The 20,598-nt window shown below is 46.1% G+C and overlaps 1 protein-coding gene across 1 annotated transcript; it reads right to left on the bottom strand.

Annotated features, from left to right (window-relative positions):
• Positions 1-215: 215 nt before the first annotated feature.
• Positions 216-19,700, bottom strand: zdhhc14 (zDHHC palmitoyltransferase 14). Its single transcript, XM_077017810.1, has 9 exons — positions 18,664-19,700; positions 15,219-15,379; positions 13,845-14,003; positions 13,231-13,368; positions 11,462-11,510; positions 9,803-9,905; positions 9,184-9,293; positions 8,289-8,391; positions 216-1,448 (listed from the first exon to the last, which is right to left on the bottom strand). The coding sequence occupies exons 1-9, from the start codon at positions 18,900-18,902 to the stop codon at positions 1,014-1,016; spliced, it is 1,497 nt and encodes a 498-aa protein (XP_076873925.1). The 5' UTR covers positions 18,903-19,700; the 3' UTR covers positions 216-1,013.
• Positions 19,701-20,598: the final 898 nt, after the last annotated feature.

The following is a 20,598-nucleotide window of genomic DNA, read 5'->3' as shown; positions in this document are numbered from 1 at the left end:
AATTTGGACAGCACTAAAGAAACAGCACCGCGGCTTCTGACCAAGCCCTAAATTCACTAGCCCCTAGACACGTGTCCTGTCAAAGATCTCTCTGGGCTTACCAATTCACCCATTATTGTCATCAGTAGAACTGAATGACCTACTAGAACTTCCAGCAAGGTGATTTTGGATTTTTGTCCCAGACATGAAGTTAGGCCTTTTATGAAAGACAGAAATGTGGATTCCATATAAAGTGAATTTATTGACAAGATATCACCTCTACAATGGTAAATCAGTAAACTTGTATTTGGCACGTAATCACATCACTATAATGTGTTGGCACTTGATTTCAACGTTTCCAAAAACATGTGATGCAATATGACCATAGCATATTTCATAATCGTCACCAATAAGACCACTGTCATATTGTCAGAACCCCAGAGATGTTAAAGGCAGTGAGATTGCATTTAAATGTGTTTCCATTTTAAAGTACATCATGCCACAGTCATGTGACATCCCTGTGTGGCATCATGTGATATCACTCCATAGTCATGTGACATCCCTGTGTGACATCATGTGATATCACTCCACAGTCATGTGACATCCCAGTACAAGGGAGCAACACAGTCAGATTTCTGGGGTTCACCAGCGCAGTCATATTTTTAGTTCTGTAGTGGAATGACTCGCACAACGACACAACAACATCCTTAATAGAAACAAAGGTTGGTTATCGTGTCAGTAGGCTGATAAAGTATGCTGTACTTGGTCCTTAAGCACAGAATTCACCTTGAGGTACAGTGGGGGTCGGGATCTGGCCCATCAGCTCTACTGTACCATCAGCAGAGATGGAAGACTGCTTTTGGTCTTCCGTGCATGTTTCCCAGGGGGTTGTAGCCTGGCATGGCCTTTTAATAAGACAAAAAGCTTACCGGAAGTGGTCATTCTGTGATGGAATAAAAGTATGGCTTCTGTCCCCGCCTCGACCGCCCAAGCCTCTCGAAGGCTGGTACAGCCGAACCTCCCCCCGGTTCCCCTCACACAGAACTGAGTTTCACGAGCCCGCGCACGGAGTCCTCGTGCAGCGAGTCCTGACTGGCGGGGTCGTAGTGCAGCGCCGGGTGCACGTGGAGGCCCACGTGGGCGGCGCAGGGCAAATTGGCGGGCGGGGACGGCGTCTCCTCCGGGCTGATGAAGCGCTGGAGGGAGAGCTGGTGGGGACAGTGGGTTTCCGAGTCGTGGAGAGGCAACAGGTCTCCACAGCTCATGCCCGGGATGGAGGACGGGATGGAGGGGAGGGGGGGGAGAGGAGGCTGGCTGGGAACCAACGCCGAGCAAGGCAGCCCCATGGTGGGCTTCCCGTGCAGGACGGGGCCCCCGCCACCCAGCAGCGCAGGCTGGGTGTGTAGGAGTGGGGTGGCGGCAGCCTGCAAAACGAATTTAGTGCTCTGAATGCACTGGTCTTGGTGACACTGAGAGAAGAAGGAAAGACACAAAAAAAAAGTAAGGACAGACAAACACAAAGAAACAACAGTAAGAAGTAGTTAACAGTGAAATATGGGACAGGATAACTCATTTGGGAAGAAAACTGGTGAATGAAGAGTTTTTGGTGAATTTTTTTTTTTGATGATACGAAGACCACAGTAAAGCGTAAGGACACCAGCATCAGCTAGACAGAATCTAGGAGGTTATTAGTACAACAAGCACACATTTTTTTCACAACATATGTTGTGAAAAGCGCTATACAAATATATTTGATTTGATTTCTGAAATCAAATACATTTTGTTGTTCATTTTGTCTTTTCTATATTACTGTTAAAGGATAAACAATGACATGATCCCATCATGCTACATACGAGTCTGTGGAAAGCAGAAAATCGAACCCTTTGCCAGACGACACCCCTGTCACACAGGTTATTCAAGAATGCCCTCGGGACTCAAACCCAGATTAAATACGTCAATATGATATTATGCACTAATCACACAGAGTTATTACAGTGTGCCAAACCTGAGTGCATTAATGAGCTGCTCCCTATTGATCTGACTGCTGACACTACCCTAATCACTCGTATAGGAGAAAGGTGAAGTGGTACTGTGAACGTGGTACGAGTGGGTGAATATGGAGGTGGGTCCACTACAGAGAGTGAGATGGACATGCACGCACAAAAGTTCCAGTTCCAGGTGTTTTAATGTTGAAATCCAATGAATAAATAAATAACTGACGAATAAACGTAAAGGAAAACCGTATAAAGGAAAACTAATATGTACAATGTACTCAAGCCCGCAAAGGCTTATAAGCAGTACTTTTAAACAAGCACTGGCAACAGCAGCCAGTCTAGCCCCTAACTTCCTTGGGCTTAACGCAACACATACAATATCCACCAACCAATAACCAACCAACATCAACCTCTCCACCATCTACCTCCGCTAGCCTCTGAGAGGAAGCCCTCTTATACTGGTAGCCCCTCCCCTTAATTAAGCTGGGGCATACCATTACCACTAGCAGGGGTTATCTATAAACACAAACATACCATACATACATTACATAACATTACTGCAGTAACAATATATACATGACATTTCACATTCAGTGCACCATAACAACAATGATGATTAATATGTCCATCCATTGTGTACATCTGTCCTCAGGTATTCCCAGGACCTGTAACCCCCCCTCCCCTCCTTTAGTAGGCCGAGGGCCCTTCGGCCACTATAAGAGAAGGAGCTGGCTGGGCCGCCAGTCCCCCTGAGAATCGCTCATAGAGGTCAGTACTACATTTTGTCGATTACTTGAATGTCTATAGAGTCTTTTGGTGATGGGCCAGAGCTACTGGCATCATCACACACCCCCCCCCCCCTTACCGCAGTCACTCGCTAGAATGACGAGAGAGGAAGTCCGCTGTGACGTTCTGGGTGCCTTTCCGGTAGCGCACCTGGAACTTAAACGACTGCAGTGACAGGTACCACCGCGTAATCCTGGCATTGCTGTCACGCATGCGATGCATCCACTGCAACGCCCTATGGTCCGTTTCTAGCACAAAGTCAGCACCGGTGAGGTAATACCTCAATGAATCCAGCGCCCACTTAACTGCTAGTGCCTCCTTTTCAATTGTTGAATAGTTCAGCTCCCTAGGAAACATCTTTCTGCTGATGTAGAGGACTGGTCTCTGGTCCTCGCCCTCACCCTGCAGCAGAACTGCCCCTAGGCCGCTGCCTGAAGCGTCCGTTTGCACTATGAATGGTCTGTTGAAGTCTGGACTGCGCAATACAGGGTCTGCGCACAAGCACTCCTTGAGATCCTTGAATGCGGTCTCACACTCTTCAGTCCATTTCACCCTTTGAGGTTTGTCCTTTTTAATCAAGTCCGTTAATGCTGCCGCCCTGCTGGAGAAATTGGGGATAAACCGCCGATACCAGCCGACGAGACCCAAGAAGGACCTCACCCTTCTCTTTGTCGTTGGTGCTGGACACCCCTTGACCGCTTCCACTTTGTCAACTTGTGGGCGGATAAGCCCTCCTCCCAGGACGTAGCCCAGGTATGACACCGTGTCTCTTGCTAGGTTACACTTCGCCGGGTTCGCCGTTAATCCAGCGTCTGCGATGCGTTGGAGAACTATGCCCACGTGTTGGACGTGCTCCTCCCACGTCGCGCTGAATATTACAACATCGTCAATGTATGCTGCTGCGAAGTCCCCTGTGTCTTTCAGTACAGCATCCATTAGTCTCTGGAACGTTGCAGCAGCTCCATGGAGACCAAACGGCATGACCAGGAAATGATACAGTCCGCTCGGTACCCGGAACGCTGTCAGCTCCCTTGCTTCTGGGCACAATGGCACTTGCCAGTAACCTTTGCATAGGTCCAGTGTCGTCAGGTACCTTGCCTTCCCCAGCCGCTCGATCAGCTCATCTGCTCGCGGCATCGGGTAAGGGTCAAATGCAGAAACTGAATTCAATTTTGAGAAGTCAACGCAAAAGCGAAGCTCTCCATCCTTCTTAGGGACTAGGACCACTGGGCTGCACCATTCACTTGTGGATGGCTCAATCACCCCTAGCTCCATCATCTTTTCCACCTCCATCTTGAGGTTCGGGATCAGGCGTGCAGGAACTCTGCAATTGGTCTGCCTGATGGGCTCTTGTTTCAGTAGCCGTATTTTGTGCTCGGTGACATTAGTCCTCCCTGGGTCCTCACTGAAGACGTCCGTAGGAATGTGTTTCCTCAGCTGTAGCTGTTGCTGAAATCCCAGGTGTGAGAGACTAAGAGGTGCAGCTGGTCCGTTTCCTCCAGGAAAGTACTGCTCTTTACTCTCCTCTTCTTCATCCACGGCCCGAACCCATAGCTGTTCCGTGTTGCTTACTTTGGCTTCGTTCCATGGTCTGAGCATGTTGATGTGTAGTATCTGGTGCTTCTTCTTTCTATCAGGAAGCAACAGTTCATATGAGGTTTGCCCCACTCGTCGTACAACCTCGTACGGCCCCTGCCATTTTGCAAGCAGGCTTGTGTCTGAGGTGGGCAATAAGACCAGTACTTTCTCCCCTGGCCTCAGCTCTCTGTCTCTTGAAGCCTTGTCGTACCATTCCTTCTGTTGTTGTTGGGCTTTCCTCATGTTCTCTCTGACCAACTCAGTCAGTGTTGTCATTTTTTCTCTCATTTTCAGGACGTGTGACAGAATGTTCAGTCTCTTTGTTGGATTAGGTCCTTCCCATGCCTCCTTGAGTACATCCAATGGGCCTCTCACTTCTCTTCCATAGAGGAGCTGGAACGGTGAGAACCCAGTTGACGCCTGTGGCACTTCTCGGTAGGCGAACAACACGTATGGGAGCCACTTGTCCCAGTCAGAGCCAGTCTCTGACACAAACTTGCGAAGCATGCACTTCAGGGTCTTATTGAAGCGCTCAACCAAGCCGTCAGTTTGTGGGTGAAAGGGGGTCGTCCTGATGCCTTTTATACCCATTAACGCAAAGACGTCTTTAAGCTGCTTGGACATAAAGTTTGTTCCCTGATCTGTGAGTATTTCACGTGGTATGCCTACTCTAGATATTAACTGTAGGAGTGCATTAACCAGCTGGCGTGTTTTCACTTTACTTAGTGCAAATGCTTCTGGATAGCGTGTTGCATAATCGGCAATTACTAAAATATAGCGTTTGCCACTCTGACTCTTGGGTAGGGGACCTACTACGTCCATGGCGATCCGTGAAAACGGGACGTCAATAACAGGTAAGCTTATCATGGGTACTCTGTCTGATTTTCTTTTTGGTGCTGTTAGCTGGCACTCTGGGCATGCTTTGCAGAACTCTATTATATCTAACTGCTGACGTGGCCAGTAGAATCGGTTCGCTACTCTGCTCTGAGTTTTAGCGTGCCCGAGGTGACCTGCCCATGGGTCAGAATGACCTAATTTAAGTACTTCCTGCCTCAAACCTACAGGTACCACGAGTTGTTCTATTTCACCTTTTACTCTGAAAAGAATGTCCCTAATTATTGTGAACCGGATCTCGCCCTTCTCTGTGCTCGGGTTCTCTGCCTTTAGGAATAATGGCTCAAGTGTTTTGTCCTGACGTTGTAACTGCGCTATGTTACCAGGCAGTGCATCTACCTCTATATCAGGACATTCTACTTGTTCCTCAATAGCAGTGCCTCTGATTTTATCTTGTCTTTTCTGACTTTTAGACTTTTTAATTTTAGGAGTCTCATTATAGGGTAGCTCCTTCAAGAGAGTTTGATTTTCCCCTGCTACACTTTCTTGCTTAGCCTGCAGCCTGGTTACAACCATTACATCAGCTGTATTCTGCCTATCTGCTAAGAGGTCTATTAAAACGGGTACATCTCTGCCTAAAATCACGGAGTAGGGTGATTGCTGAATTATTCCCACGTTTAGTAGATAAGCCTGTCCCTGGACCTCTATGCTCACTTCTGCTGTGGGATATACCTGCTCGTCCCCGTGTATGCATTTTACCCGTAATTTCCCGGTGTGTACGACTTCATCGTTGGGAAAACATTTAGCAGATACCAGCGTCTGACTAGCTCCCGTATCTATGAGCGCTTTGAATTTTCTACTGCCTATTTTTACAGTAATTGTGCTGTTTTTAGTGTCATCAACAGTTTCAAAGCTAAACTCTTTCCTTGGGCTGTACGACAAACGACTGGAGCTACTCGATAAATTAGGACAAGCACTGATTTTGTGGCCGGTTTGGTTACAGTTAAAGCACCGTAGTGTTTTATCTGCGGGGCGTCTATCGCTAGCTGCTCTCACGTTAATCGCACTCGGGCGCCCGTGTGTAGGTGGTCTGCTATATTGTGGCATCGGACTACCCCGTCCCCCAGCAAACTTACCCAACTCGGCGTGCTGACGCGGTTTGTTGATTTCGTCTAAGCGGAAGTTGCCTTCTGTCTGTCGCGCTGCCACGAATGCCTCGGACATCTCTACCGCTTGGAGAGTTGAACCGGGACTACGCTCGATAATCCACCTCCTGAGCTCTGGCTTGACCATGCGCAGGTACTGTTCCAGCACGATCGCGTCGCCAATCTCTTCCTTGGTCTTCTCCTGTGGTGTCATCCACTTCTCGTAGAGTCCTTTCAGTCTAGTGTAGAGTTCCCGTGGTGTCTCTGCCTCGAGTATGTTGTTCATCCGGAACCTCTGACGGTAAGTGTCTTTGTTTATTTCGTATTTTCTCAGGATAGCGTCTTTTACCTTGTGGTAGTCGCCGATGTCCGTACCATCCATAGCTACGTAAGCCGCCCTGGCTTTTTCTTCCAGAAGCGGGGCCAGATGTAGCGCCCAACTTCCACTTGGCCAGTTCGCCGTTTGCGCTATGCGTTCAAACATTGTGAGGAAGTGTTCGATATCATCTGACTCTTTTAACGTTGGCAGTCTTGGTGTCGGCCACGCTGTGTGTGATGAAACTTGCGATGTAGCTTGCCGAGTTTCACTTTCATACGCTTGGTCTGCGCATTCTGTTTGAGTGCGTCGAATAATCCGAGAATGAGCGAATTCGGTTGTGTCTTCGCTCTGCTCTTGTTCGCGTCTTCCTGCAGCCCGGTCCTTGTGGACTTCTTCCTGCAGTAAACCGAACTGGTGCTGCATTGAGCGCCATCTTTGCTCTTGTTTTGCGACTTCTTTTTGGAAGTAGTCGTCCCTTCCTTTTTGCTCTGTCATAAAGTTCTGGAGCATTGCACACAGCTGTTCTACGTCTGCGGGTGGGTCGCCAGACGCAGCTTCGGTGCTAGAGCTTAGAAGCGGGTCATCTTCTCTTTGCTGTGGTTGACTCATTGCTGGTGGAACTCTTTTTGGCGGCATTCTCCCAGTCTTGTAGCTTGTCTTGCATTAGAAGAGTTTGCCAACCTGTTTCTCTTCCGCAGGTGACCCTCCGTGGCCGTTTCACTGAAGCCAACCTCTTTCGGCGTCACTCTTGCAAGTCCTTGTTCGCTGCCACCATTTGTGAACGTGGTACGAGTGGGTGAATATGGAGGTGGGTTCACTACAGAGAGTGAGATGGACATGCACGCACAAAAGTTCCAGTTCCAGGTGTTTTAATGTTGAAATCCAATGAATAAATAAATAACTGACGAATAAACGTAAAGGAAAACCGTATAAAGGAAAACTAATATGTACAATGTACTCAAGCCCGCAAAGGCTTATAAGCAGTACTTTTAAACAAGCACTGGCAACAGCAGCCAGTCTAGCCCCTAACTTCCTTGGGCTTAACGCAACACATACAATATCCACCAACCAATAACCAACCAACATCAACCTCTCCACCATCTACCTCCGCTAGCCTCTGAGAGGAAGCCCTCTTATACTGGTAGCCCCTCCCCTTAATTAAGCTGGGGCATACCATTACCACTAGCAGGGGTTATCTATAAACACAAACATACCATACATACATTACATAACATTACTGCAGTAACAATATATACATGACATTTCACATTCAGTGCACCATAACAACAATGATGATTAATATGTCCATCCATTGTGTACATCTGTCCTCAGGTATTCCCAGGACCTGTAACCCCCCCTCCCCTCCTTTAGTAGGCCGAGGGCCCTTCGGCCACTATAAGAGAAGGAGCTGGCTGGGCCGCCAGTCCCCCTGAGAATCGCTCATAGAGGTCAGTACTACATTTTGTCGATTACTTGAATGTCTATAGAGTCTTTTGGTGATGGGCCAGAGCTACTGGCATCATCACAGGTACTGCCTGATTTTTTTTCCCCAATTTGTCAACCACCCCCACCCCCTCCCCCAGCGCGCGCACACACACACACACACACACACACACACACACACACACACACACACACACACACAGATCTTACCATATGACTTTGCAGCTGAGTCAAAGGACATGTGCTGGTGCCGTTTGATTGAGCCATGGGCTGAGCGCTGTCTGGTTCCACAAAGCCTCGCCTGTCGATCAAGCTGAAGGGCGGACAGAGAGTGAGTGAGAGAGGAGAGGAGAGGAGAGGATGGCAGATTAGCAGCCTCAAGCAAACACAGCCCGTGAGTCATCCAACGTGGGTGAGAGATCCAGAATGAGTGAGCTTGGGGGACTCAAGAAGGTCCTCGCCACTGTGTGTGTGTGTGTGTGTGTGTGTGTGTGTGTGTGTGTGTGTGTGTGTGTGTGTGTGTGTGAAGCAACCGGGACTTCCTCCCACTCTGCACACCCACATATGAAACAGATGGTAACCACTTGTACCAAGCCAGACTCAGCCATTTCCCTGTGCTGATGGGAAACTTGCTAATGGCGTGCGCGCAGCGCTGGGTGTGTGCGTCAGCGTGTGAGAGTGTGAGCATGCTTCAAAAAAAAAAAAAAAAAACCCAATTATGTATTCACCACGAACAATAATGGAGAGGCAGCTGACGCACCCATAACGCCACGTAATCTAGGAATCGCTGCCGCCGTGCCTACGAATAGCTCGCTCGCAATAGACCGGCTCACATGAGCAGAGTTGAGTGGTTAGCTGGGCTGCTCCAGTTGGCCCGTACTTGTACACGGGCCCAGCAAACCGCTGAACTCATCACAGTGCTTCTGACAAAGGCAAATCAATTCCCAGAATCAGCGAGCATGTGTAATTACCTCCTGGGGGTACAGATGGAAATCTTAATTGAAAAAGTTTTTTTTTTTTTTTCCCCTGTGTCGACTCTAGTTTATGTACTGAAGACGTGATTTAGTGAGTAGACGAAGGAGAGCAGAATCCCCCGTCGCTTCACCTGGGTGGTAGGGGGCCGCACAGGGCACTGCAGCAGTTGGTCACGACGCTGCCGGAGCTGTAGGGGTTGTAGTTGTCCTTCCCCCGCTTGGACGACCAGGCCCCTTTGATCTGAAACGAGGACGGGCACCGTGAGCGAGACAGCCCGGGACGAGGCTGCAGACGAGGAATGAGGCAACTCTCCAGACACAGCGCCGCGATGAAACGTTCGACCGTTCCACGCCCCGGGGCTATTATTCAGCTTACAAAGAACTGATTTGTTTTAATCACAGGGCCCTAAAATTGAGTAACAACCTCCCGTGGCCATTAGATTTTGTTTTGCTGATTCATTCGTAGGTCAATTCCTAATCATGTCTCCTCACATCCTCCAGCAGGGAAGGGGGTGCTCTCTTCCTCTGGGATGTGTGGAGTCTGTCACTGCCTCCTGAGCACCTGTGTTATAACTCTAGGGGCTGCAATAGAACAGTTGCATAATTGGTTTTGAATGAAATGCGTGTCTACAGTCAAGACCTTAAAACAATCCCCTGCTCACAGGGACGATAACCACCGTAAGAACCTGCCTAGACGTTTGGGGTCGGGGAGGGGGAGACAGTGTGTGAGGAACGGTATCGCTAACTCACGTCTTCGTTGGTGGTCTGGTTGGAGCTGATCAGGTAGGTGTGGAAGCCTGACAAGCCCACGATGGACCAGACAGAGAAAAAGCACACCACAACCTCCAGCACAGTGCGTCAGTGAAGGAAAGCGGACCACTGTTTCCATGACAACACCCAGACTTGTCCAGACACACACACACACACACACACACACACACACACACACACACACACACACACACACACAAACACACTTTCTCTTTTCTTCACCCAAATGAATGAATGGTTGTAAGTCAAACTCAAAAGGTGTGTCCAAAAGGTGTCGGGTATCTCTTACAGAGTTTGGAGATGTAAATACGAATATGAAGCTAAGCTACAATAATATGGAGCTAAGCTACAAGATCTCTGCCTGTCATGGCTACTTTCTACATTACACAATTTTTTATCCACTATTTTCATTAGAAATGTAAATTAGTCCAAGTAAAAGCTATCCAGACAACCAATGCATATTAATGTGCTAAGAAATATAGTAGATTAATCTTAATGTATAAGGCCATAATAGTTTTGAGGTTTCAATGTTATTTTATTTCTATCTACTCACTTGTGTAATTCAGTTTAGTTATACAGTTATTATGGTTTCAGGTATGGATCAGGTTTGAGTTTTCAGGTAGGCCTTAAGGTTTTTAACTTTATTTTCTTTCAATTTTAATCTCAACTTTAGTGTAGGCAGTCTGTAGCCCAACCTTTTCTGGAAATCTTAATCTGGGCCTGAAGATTCTTTTCACACCACAACCATTTTACATTCACATTCCCAACACTGGCAGGTCTTATCCACAGAGACTTGTCAGCATGGCGCTCTGCGTGTTGCTTAGGAGCTGAACCCACGAGTGTGTTTCTGCATGTCTCTTGGTCTACATGCCATACCAGGTGAGCTACAGTTTATATTTAATTTCATTTATAAAAAGTGATATTTTACTTGATGTTGCTTCACTTTGCCCTGTACTAGCGACAGCTGCTATGCAAGCCTTGACTTCAGAAAGCTCATTTGTGAACTTTTTTTGCTTGGGGACTAAGGAATGTGTATGTGATTACCTGCAGGTTGATGTGTGTGTGTGTGTGTGTGTGTGTGTGTGTGTGTGTGTGCGTGTGCGTGTGCGTGTGTGTGTGTGTGTGTGTGTGTGCGTGTGCGTGTGCGTGTGCGTGTGTGTGTGTGTGTGTGTGTGTGTGAGAGAGAGAGAGAGAGAGAGAGAGAGAGATCGATCATTAGGAAGTAACTAAGGCCTGGTAAGTTGTTAATTCACTGAGACCAGCAGGCGGGCTTCAGCTAATGAACCCAGCCGTGAGGCACCTCATCAGTAACAAAAATCAACAGAGAAAAGACATCATCTGACATCCTGACTCCTCCACGTTCAAACCCTATTTCGTCTTTACATTAGAGCTGTCTCCTCTTATATTTCCATGGAATGGCTGCCTGAGAGATGGGGAAGAGAGAGAGCGAGTGGGTGTACAGCCACATTATTACTTCTCTCAAACCCACTCAGAGATACTGCTCTTTGTCACTGGGTTTGGGAGGTGTGAAAGCTAGAAATAGACTGTTAGACTCTCTCTCTCTCTCTCTCTTTCTCACACACACACGCACACGCAAACATGCACGCACACACACACAGGGCCTTTGTGGAAGGATATCTGGCAGGGCTGTCTTTGAGGGCGCTGAGGAATCCAGTCCGGTTGGATCCTGTAGGCAAAAGCATGGGTTATATAATGCACGGAAAGTACACAGGGCAGTGTGACACTCCTAGCCATGGGCAGAGGCACACTGAATGATAAGCCTATGAAATAGACTAGATGTAACAGCCCCAATTACCGTAGCAAACAATGCTAATGCTAAAGCAACAAGTCATATTCAGCAGCCAAATATCACGTTTAATGAAAAGAGCTGCTCAGATATACATCAGGTGTGCCCAAGGCTGGTATGTGGGGATCTACCACCCTGCAGAGTACCTGAAACCCGACCTGATCGACTATTTGGGTAGATTAGATTTGGGTTGTAACTAAACTCTGTAGGACGGTATACTTGATATCCATGATACATCAAAGAAAAATAAATGAAGTGAGATTTACTAGCATCAGTTGCTAAAGAACCTGGCCAATGGCTAACAGTGATTGATGATTATTGATGACATCTACATTGAATTTATGATACTCTCAATATGATGACACATTCGCAAAACCTCCTTTTGTGATTACTGAACTAAAGCGGCCCCTTGCCTCACCTGTTTTCTCTGCTAGAAGCTAGCGTGAGCGCTAAATGCTTAGGGCGTCTGAGGAAAGTGTATGGAGGCTCAGACACAGGTACATGAGACCTGATCATAAGACCTGCCCCAGCGTTACGAGGCCTGCCCCAACTTCTATATAAGGCCTGCCACGGCGTTACGAGGCCTGTCCCAACTTCTACATAAGGCCTGCCCCAGCGTTACGAGGCCTGCCCCAACTTCTATATAAGGCCTGCCCCAGCGTTACGAGGCCTGCCCCAACTTCTATATAAGGCCTGCCCCAGCGTTACGAGGCCTGCCCCAACTTCTACATAAGGCCTGCCCCAGCGTTACGAGGCCTGCCCCAACTTCTACATAAGGCCTGCCCCAGCGTTACGAGGCCTGCCCCAATGCAACAGCGCCTGTCCGCTGCTACCCATCAGAACGCCCGCCTGGAGGGATTGAGTGGCCATATGCTACGAACAGCGTCTAGCTCCCTTCCATAACTCGTCCTGCGCCCGCCAGGACAGCTCCTGTCTTGTCAGCAGCCCCCAGTCCCATGACTCTGCTACTGTCAGTCAGGAGGTGGGGGGGAGGAGCAGGAGAGGAGGGACCAATCGATAGGAGGAAGCCTCCCTCATGGACAGAAAGCTGCCTGAGCTCTCAAAGGGGAAGCCTATTGCAATGTCTTGGAGTAAATATATATACAATCCAAACTGCAAGTTACTGGGACAGTGACAACTGATTTTATTTGGTTCAGTAGTCCAGCACAATGGCTGTGGAATTAATCAATCAATGACTATAAGTGCTGAATATATTTAAAACGACAGGAAGAGAGAAACAATTGTCACATTTAAAAGCCTGTAAGCAAACCAATGAAAACTGTGTTAATGTCCAATTCCATATTGACTCCACAGACCTCAAGTACATTTAGGTGGGAAAACTCTAAATGTCTCCGTGACATCTGCAACAGTGTCAGAACGTCGGGGCGTATGAAGCTACAAAATGTCTTGAGTGCTTGAGACTTTGGAAAGACTTTAAATACAACAGTGTACAAAGCTGTGAAATGCCTTTAACTGCTGAAAACACACGTAGGCTAACCTCTGAAATGTAGCTCAACCCACAGCGTTAGTGTGGATAAAAACACCGGCGGCCCTGAGAGCAGCGATTGAAGAGTCAGTGTGGGCGGGAAGTGTTACTCACTCAGTATGACGTGGGTGATGACGAAGGCGAAGATGAAGATGGTAAGGAAAGAGAGGGAAAGAATGAACAGGTAGAAAAAGCGGTAGTTTCGTTTTCCCACGCAGTTGCCTACCCAGGGACAGTGGTGGTCAAAGCGCTCTGCATTAAAAACACACAAAAAAATGAAGCAATCAATGAGACAGGGTGTGATATACAGTCATGCTCACCCACTCATTCCCCTCATGCTTACCCACAGTCACACTTACTCATTCACTCACCCACCCACCCACACACTCATTCACTCACCCACCCACTCATTTATTCACCTTCATGCTTACCCACAGTCACACTTACTCATTCACTCACCCACTCACACACTCACTCACACACTCACTCACACACCTTCATGCTTATCCACAGTCACACTCACCCACTCATACTTACCCAGTCACACTCACTCATTCACTCACCCACTCACTTACTCACACACACACTCACTCACTCACACACCTTCATGCTTACCCACAGTCACACTCACCCACTCACTCACCTCACTCACTCACCTTCCTGCTTACCCACAGTCACACTCACTCATTCACTCACTCACTCATTCATTCATTCACCTTCATGCTTACCCACACAGTTGTCACACAGACTGCAATGAGAAGCTCGTGGCGGCCTGAATATCTTGCAGGTGAAGCAATACTTCAGCTTGACCGTCTGCCCGTTGATGACCACCTCCCTGGTCCTGGGGGGAGGCCGGTAGCCCGGGCCACCCGCACCATTGGCCGCATCTGCAAGCCACAGCACAAAGGAAAACTTCAAGCACCAGGTCTAAAGCCTGGCCAAACCATGTTCTTCCTCTATACACGCCATGACTAAACTGGATCACAGGTGGTAAATTCCAGCCCTGGAGGGGCACATAATTCAGCATCTTCCCACCTCAAGCACACCAAATTCAGCCCAAGAAGGTGAACACCCAGAAGAGGAGTCACCTCAGGTGTGTTAGTAGAAATACCAAGAGCCTGGTGTTGAGGCCCTTCAGTTCTGCTCCCGCCACATTAATGTTCTTGCCCTGTACACATGCTGTTCTGCAACACACAGAGATATTCTCCAGCTCTCTCCAGATGATATGGATACCCTACAGCACAGGACTGGTGTTTACTAAGTATTAGATTATTCTCCAGAGCACGAGGAATGTTGCCATCATCCCAACAGCCCAGCCATAGCTGCGTGCCCTTGAGTCCGAGAGGTTCGCGTTCTCTCAGAAGAGTGCGTCGTACGTGAGGTAGCATCACTACACTACGCAGTAAGAGTAGAATATGCGGGCGTGAAGAAAGAAATCAGTCAAGATTTTACCCAATCATTTTCCATGCACAGATATGAATGATAACAGAGTCGTTTGTTGCCTGAGGTGTGGTTAACTTTGCTAATGTGTGTACAACTACCCACTTACCCTCTCACCTGAGTTAAATATTAACCTTCGAAAAGCAAAAAAACAAACAAAAAACCCACTACAGTGAGCACTTCATTTTCTTCTCTATGAATATTTAACCAGATTTTCCATTTAAAATGGCAGCAGACACTGACAGAGGAAGAACATGCATTATGCATATCCCAAGAGGAGGAAAAGATAATGGCAAATCCTCTCCCTCCGAATCCTAACACACGAGTAGTCTCTCCATATTAGTCCACAGACCCCCATGTTTTGCAAAGAGAAAGGGCAAATCCACCGTGCTTCCTGACACGTACGAGTACTTGGTACGGAATGGAACATCGTGAGAAATCTTGAAAGTAAAAAAAAAAAAAATCTGAAAATATCTCAGCTAGTTTTTGAAGTGCCTACAAGATGTAGGAGTTTTAGCCAGGAAAAGAAATCATTCCATTGAAGAAAAACTCTTTCCCCCCCCCACCAAGTAGTGATGTGGCAATGCCCAGATGAGCACTGCCCTCATCAAAGCCAAGACTTTAATAATAAACAGAGTGTGAGTGAAGGCCAAAGTCCTTACCTATCTGCCTCTCCACATCCGCTGCCTCATCTGGGGTGGCCCTGGGCAGCACGCCCGGGTCACTGAAACTCGCCCGAAGAAGCATGCCCATGACGAAGAGAAACAGGACTCCACCAATGGCTGGAACGGCAGGGCTCAGATTGGAGGCCAGAAAGGGGCAACTATAAGATGAGAGACAAAGAAATGAAAGGGATATTCAATTAGTGTATCTAGAACGTTCCGCAAGAAAGCGTTTCGCCACATTTCTCCATGAAACTTTTAAGCCCACCAGAGAAGAACAGTATGTATATATGCCCTTATAAAACAGGACACAGCCCCCAACCTGGTAAAAGTTCTCTAGGTTCTTAACGCACTTCCCCCCTTACAGCCTCATTAGTGGCCTGTGAACAATTTGGGATCAGGGAGAAACAACACCGTTTTGAAGGCCTTTGCCTTCTGTATTTATCATAACGTCTGATACCTTGTAGCTGCAGGCAATCTATGGAGTAATGGAAACACATGCAATAAATAACAATAATAAGCAATTGGCCCACTTTCACCACAGCTGCAATCCTGAACTGCTTCTACACTCCACTAAATAACGTGGAGAGATGGGACTTCAGAGCTTCAGCAGACGCACTTAAAATATAAAGGAGGGGTTAAGGAGAGGCTGGTGGGGGATTCCTTAGGCAACATTTCAAACAAAAATCACCCTTTCTGATAAAACCATATGTGGCATTTTAATGGAATTGTTCTTGCTTCCAGAGACAGTTCTTCCCAGAATCCCCCATGATCCCACCAGAGTTTAATTCTCCATGACATCTGTTCTGTGTGTGTGACTGGGACATCTGAAATCTTTTCTTTATTTTACGGGAGGCCATGCAGGAAGGACATAAACGCAGCGTCACAGACAAGATTTATTCACAGGAAAATACAAGAGCTTTTGAAATGTGGTTTATGTGGCGTGTTTGTTATTATGTGCCGTTTGTTAGTCTAGTTTATTAAAAATAGATAATAAATAATCAAATTTCACAAGCATACCATCCTCACAGCCGTATACAAAAATAAACCAGACAAAAGCTTTGTGTGAAGCCCTCGATTTAGAGCATGACCGTCCCCATTACATTGAGAAAGCATGATGTATAGATGTCTATTTTAATACATCTGAAAAAACAATTGAGAGATCTGACCCAAAAATCCAGCCACACTGTCTGCTAGGATTCTGCCTCAAAACTATAATGACCTGTGCTGGAAAACCGAGTCTCCCGACTGCTGTTGCGTGTTATCTGATGCCGGCTTAACTGACTCCGAACTGAGTGCGCAGATACCATCAGCTGGTGTTTCTTTTAAAAAAATAAAAGATTGTGTAGCTCTCAAGAGACCTTTTAATCACGCCTTGTTGTGTCTGCCCCAGCTGGTAACATGCATTGCTCTTGGCTTTACTGAAAGTATTGTATTTCAAGTGGAGTCCAAGTAGTGTTTCTGAAGACACACCGGCCTAAACATAGCAGACACTGCACCTGAAGGAGGATACAGTACACAGAGTCCTTGCCATGGGCTGCTGTGTCTTCCTCCTTTGCTTTCATTCCATGGTGCATCCGCCAGATCTTCATATGGGAACTCCCAAAAAAAAAAAACCAAAACCTCAGAAGGACAATAACAAGGCTCCTCCAGAAATGAGATCCAACCCTGAACGTTATCAAAGACTGCTAGAGAAGGATTGATGCCAATTGTAACCATGCCGTGCTTTACTGTCATACGAATGATATTCTGAAGTTAAAGAGCTTTTTCCGTAGGACCAAAGTTAGTCCAGCTGGTCTTACGATGGACAGCCGGAAATTGAATGTAATATCCTACTTCCTGTTTGGTCTATGAATATGCAACTGATATGCAAAACAGATTCTTTTTTTTGCCCCTTCAAATGTATGAATGCAAATCTAAACAGTTCTCAGTCACCAGCTGGAAAATAATTATCTCTGTCAGTGAATTCCAAAACCGTCTTAAATGTCACATTACACAAAGCCTGCACTGCTGCTGGGATCTCTGGGACTACGGTTTTCTGCGTCTCAGCACTAAGTGCTGGCTCTAATGGCACGAAGAGCCACTTTAATGACTTTTATTGCTATTTAAAATAGCACGACACAGCCGGGGGCACCGAATCAAAACGTGGGCAGGGTTTTCTACTGTTTCCTAGGAGACGTCGGCTGTTCAAAAGCACACATAAAAGTGAGAAAGGAAACCGTTGCCAAGGAAACATCAACACAGGAGGTGCAGTGTTTTTGAAAGTTGCAGCACAGGTTGTGGGTTGTAGGGAGGAGATGGCTGAGGGAGAGGGAGGGGACAGTGGAAACTGCGGCCCACACATCCTTTCTGCTCAAAGACCATGACTTCACCCTCCCACCAGCAGACACGAGCATTTCCTTCACAAAACTGCCATGACAAAGGCACATCATTATGTTTAAAGTTGAGCGCTTACTTTATACTGTGGAATGTAACATTTCATTTAAGAAATGTTTCTGGCAAGAAGTAGTCTAAAGTTTGATTCTCTTATTATTGTAACTCTAAATCGCACTTGAGCAGCGTTATGGACCAGTGCAAACCCCTTGGGTGTCATAACCAAACTTGAATAGATGATCCTGTTCCTGAAGAGACATGGGACAACACAAGCTGTCCTTGTTCACTAGGAATTTACATCCAGCTCAGGACCGTAGGAATTCACATACGTCAACACCAGTTTCTTTACCTGATCAAAAAACACAAATCACTCATTACAACAAACGCAAGTTAATAAATTCATATGTGTCCACCGGAGAATGCCAGAGAGAATGGATTTCTTTATCCCTACACCTTTATTTATAGGACTTTCCTGATCGGACAATTCACTAGACGCTGCAATCAGATCAAATATCACATCATATCATTACAGAAAATGAACTGTGCCAGCAAGAGGTAACTAATCCTATATTACAGCCATAATCTGAGAGACTTTACACATATGAAATTATATTTTCAGACAACTAAAGACTTTTTCATTTAACAATGGACTAAAAGGACTTAAAAAAAAAAAAAGAATCCTCCACCGATCATTTAAACAAATCCAAAACTTTAACTGATGTGGGGAAAACTGGCCCAAGTTAAACTTAAACAAGAAAACATTTTGTTCCTTTAAAACTTAAGGTCTCAGCTTCAACATAATGCAACAGATGGCAATGACTGGGCCCTTTGACAAAGCTGCAGCTTCTCCATGAGAAGGTGTGTGCAGCTGTCCACTATTTTAATGTGATAAGTGAGGAATGCCCACCAGCAGAACTTGGAAAGAGATGACCAGACCCCCTTCAGGATCAGGAGGCACACTGTGAAGCTTGAAGCTTGCTGGTGCAAAGTGGGAAGAGCCATCTTATACCGTGGGAAAGCAACACGGACATAGTAAAGAATGTGGGCTATTCACCGTGACTGCAACACTTACTCAAATGCGAAGAAGAGTCCACTGGTGACCAAGATAAGCACCATGGTGAGGTAGAACACCCCAGTCTGCTTTGCCATCATGATTCGCCCATCACAGTAGAACTTGTTCCGGCCAGGAAACACCTGCCACTTTCTTTTTACTCTCCTTTTCTTCGTGTGGGGAGTCTCCATGGGCGAAGAATTATGTGTACAGATCTGATTGTACTGGCATTCCCTGGACTCATCTATTCCTAGATGCATGTTGTTGGTCGCGTTTATTACTCCAATTACTTACAAAATACTTTAAAGCAGCAATAGTTTTCTAACAATAAAAGTCAAACCAAACCTCCAAGTCTAAAAGCATCAGTCCAAACCACCTTTGTCGGTACAGAAAAACTAGAACCATACCATCGTGTTGTCCCACCTCCCCGATTAAGTGCAATAGTAGGTTATCTTAAATGATTCCGGGTATTGGAATAAATCAGGAGCGATTAATGGCATACATAGACAAACGGTTCCAGCCAAGGTATCGTCACGAAAGGAGATCCGGAAAGGAAAAGTGAAGAGAGCTGAACTCTCGTGTTTGCTTGACGCATTCCTCCATTGTGGTCCATTTCCCTCCGATAAAAGCAAGTGGAGAATGCGCTCTCGTCCGTCATGTACTCGGACACACGAGGCGAGACGACCACCGCCGACAGATCAAGAGCTCGTAAAAATGAGACTAGGTACGATTCTCCTGGACTCCTTCATTTTCCTTACACGTAAATGCATCGGTCTTGAGAGAAGAGATGTCACACATCCATCGAGAGACTTAATCCAACATAAAGCGCGTCCTTCGCACGTCCTCGTATATCCGTATGCACCGAGGGTTGTGATTCATTTAAGGCTTTTTGTTTATAAAAATGTACACCGGTTGTTTTTGGCTCCGCACTAAATACGCATCACATTTGCTTATCGAAGAGCACCTACGACGGTAACACAGGCCCGTGGTATTATGGAGGCTCCTGCTTGAACTATCTATTGGTATGTCCGTCAGGGAAGAACATGAGGGCTGTGTACTATCGAAGCAATCTGCGGTCCACCAATGAGAAGCGTTTAGTAAATGTGAAATCACTTTTCATTTTTGTGGTAGCTATAAGTAAAACAAACAAACAAATAAACAAACAATTTAGAACACTTGTTTATTTTGGATAATACAATTACATATGAGATTCTTCTTAAAATATGCTAGATACATCTTAAGACAGCATATATGAAACGGATATAGACAGATGTAGATAGTATTGTCAATAGCATTGTAGCAGTTTCATATTGATCTATAACCCGCACAGTTGCAAAGAGAAATACTTGTATATTTTGCGAATGTAATCTTTGTTTAGCCTATATAGTATATAGTTTAAGATACGTTTAGATGTCATATGAGTATTTATTTGTTTGTTATAAATGGCTGATACGTCGTCTTTTCCAACGCATGACAGACTTTAAAAAAGTTATGACTTTAAAATGTCATTTTAAAGCTAATTTCATATGCATACGAGCTTTATTAAATATACTGGATTTTTTTTTCTTTAAACACTGTCCCTCATTCTTTAAAAAGTGCAAAGCTTTTCTGAGGTGTCCCAATAAAAAATATTGTAGTTTCACCCTCACAACATTCATGAACTAAATGTGGGAGACACACAACCCCATTTCACCCCTCTGGCGTTTTCTCCCCTCTTCGCCTCTTGACCTCAATTATTTACATAATTATTTATTATGTGATTTCCCCATTGCCTCCTCACATGTTTTTTCTTTATAAACATTGTTTTGCACAACGAAATGAAAGTAAGATGAGGAGACGTGGAGAATATATTGTAATGTCCTACAACATATTAGGCAATGTCGTGTGGCATCTCCATTGTGATAAGGCGCACATCACTGAGTAAACGCTAGAGTGGACACAACCAACCAAAACCTA

The sequence above is a fragment of the Brachyhypopomus gauderio genome, chromosome 9 (assembly GCF_052324685.1).
Source record: "Brachyhypopomus gauderio isolate BG-103 chromosome 9, BGAUD_0.2, whole genome shotgun sequence".
Classification (NCBI taxonomy): Eukaryota; Metazoa; Chordata; class Actinopteri; order Gymnotiformes; family Hypopomidae; genus Brachyhypopomus; species Brachyhypopomus gauderio.
This window is presented reverse-complemented; position numbering and strand designations above follow the sequence as displayed.

Excerpts from the sequence above, each read along its gene's own strand:
- zdhhc14 (XM_077017810.1), bottom strand. The coding sequence starts at position 18,902 with ATGCATCTAGGAATAGATGAGTCCAGGGAATGCCAGTACAATCAGATC. Across the intron at positions 9,906-11,461 it reads CTCAAAGACAGCCCTGCCAG|TGTGCTGGAGGTTGTGGTGT; the intron begins ATATCCTTCCAC and ends TCACTGACGCAC. Across the intron at positions 1,449-8,288 it reads CTCAGCTGCAAAGTCATATG|TGTCACCAAGACCAGTGCAT; the intron begins GTAAGATCTGTG and ends TTCTTCTCTCAG.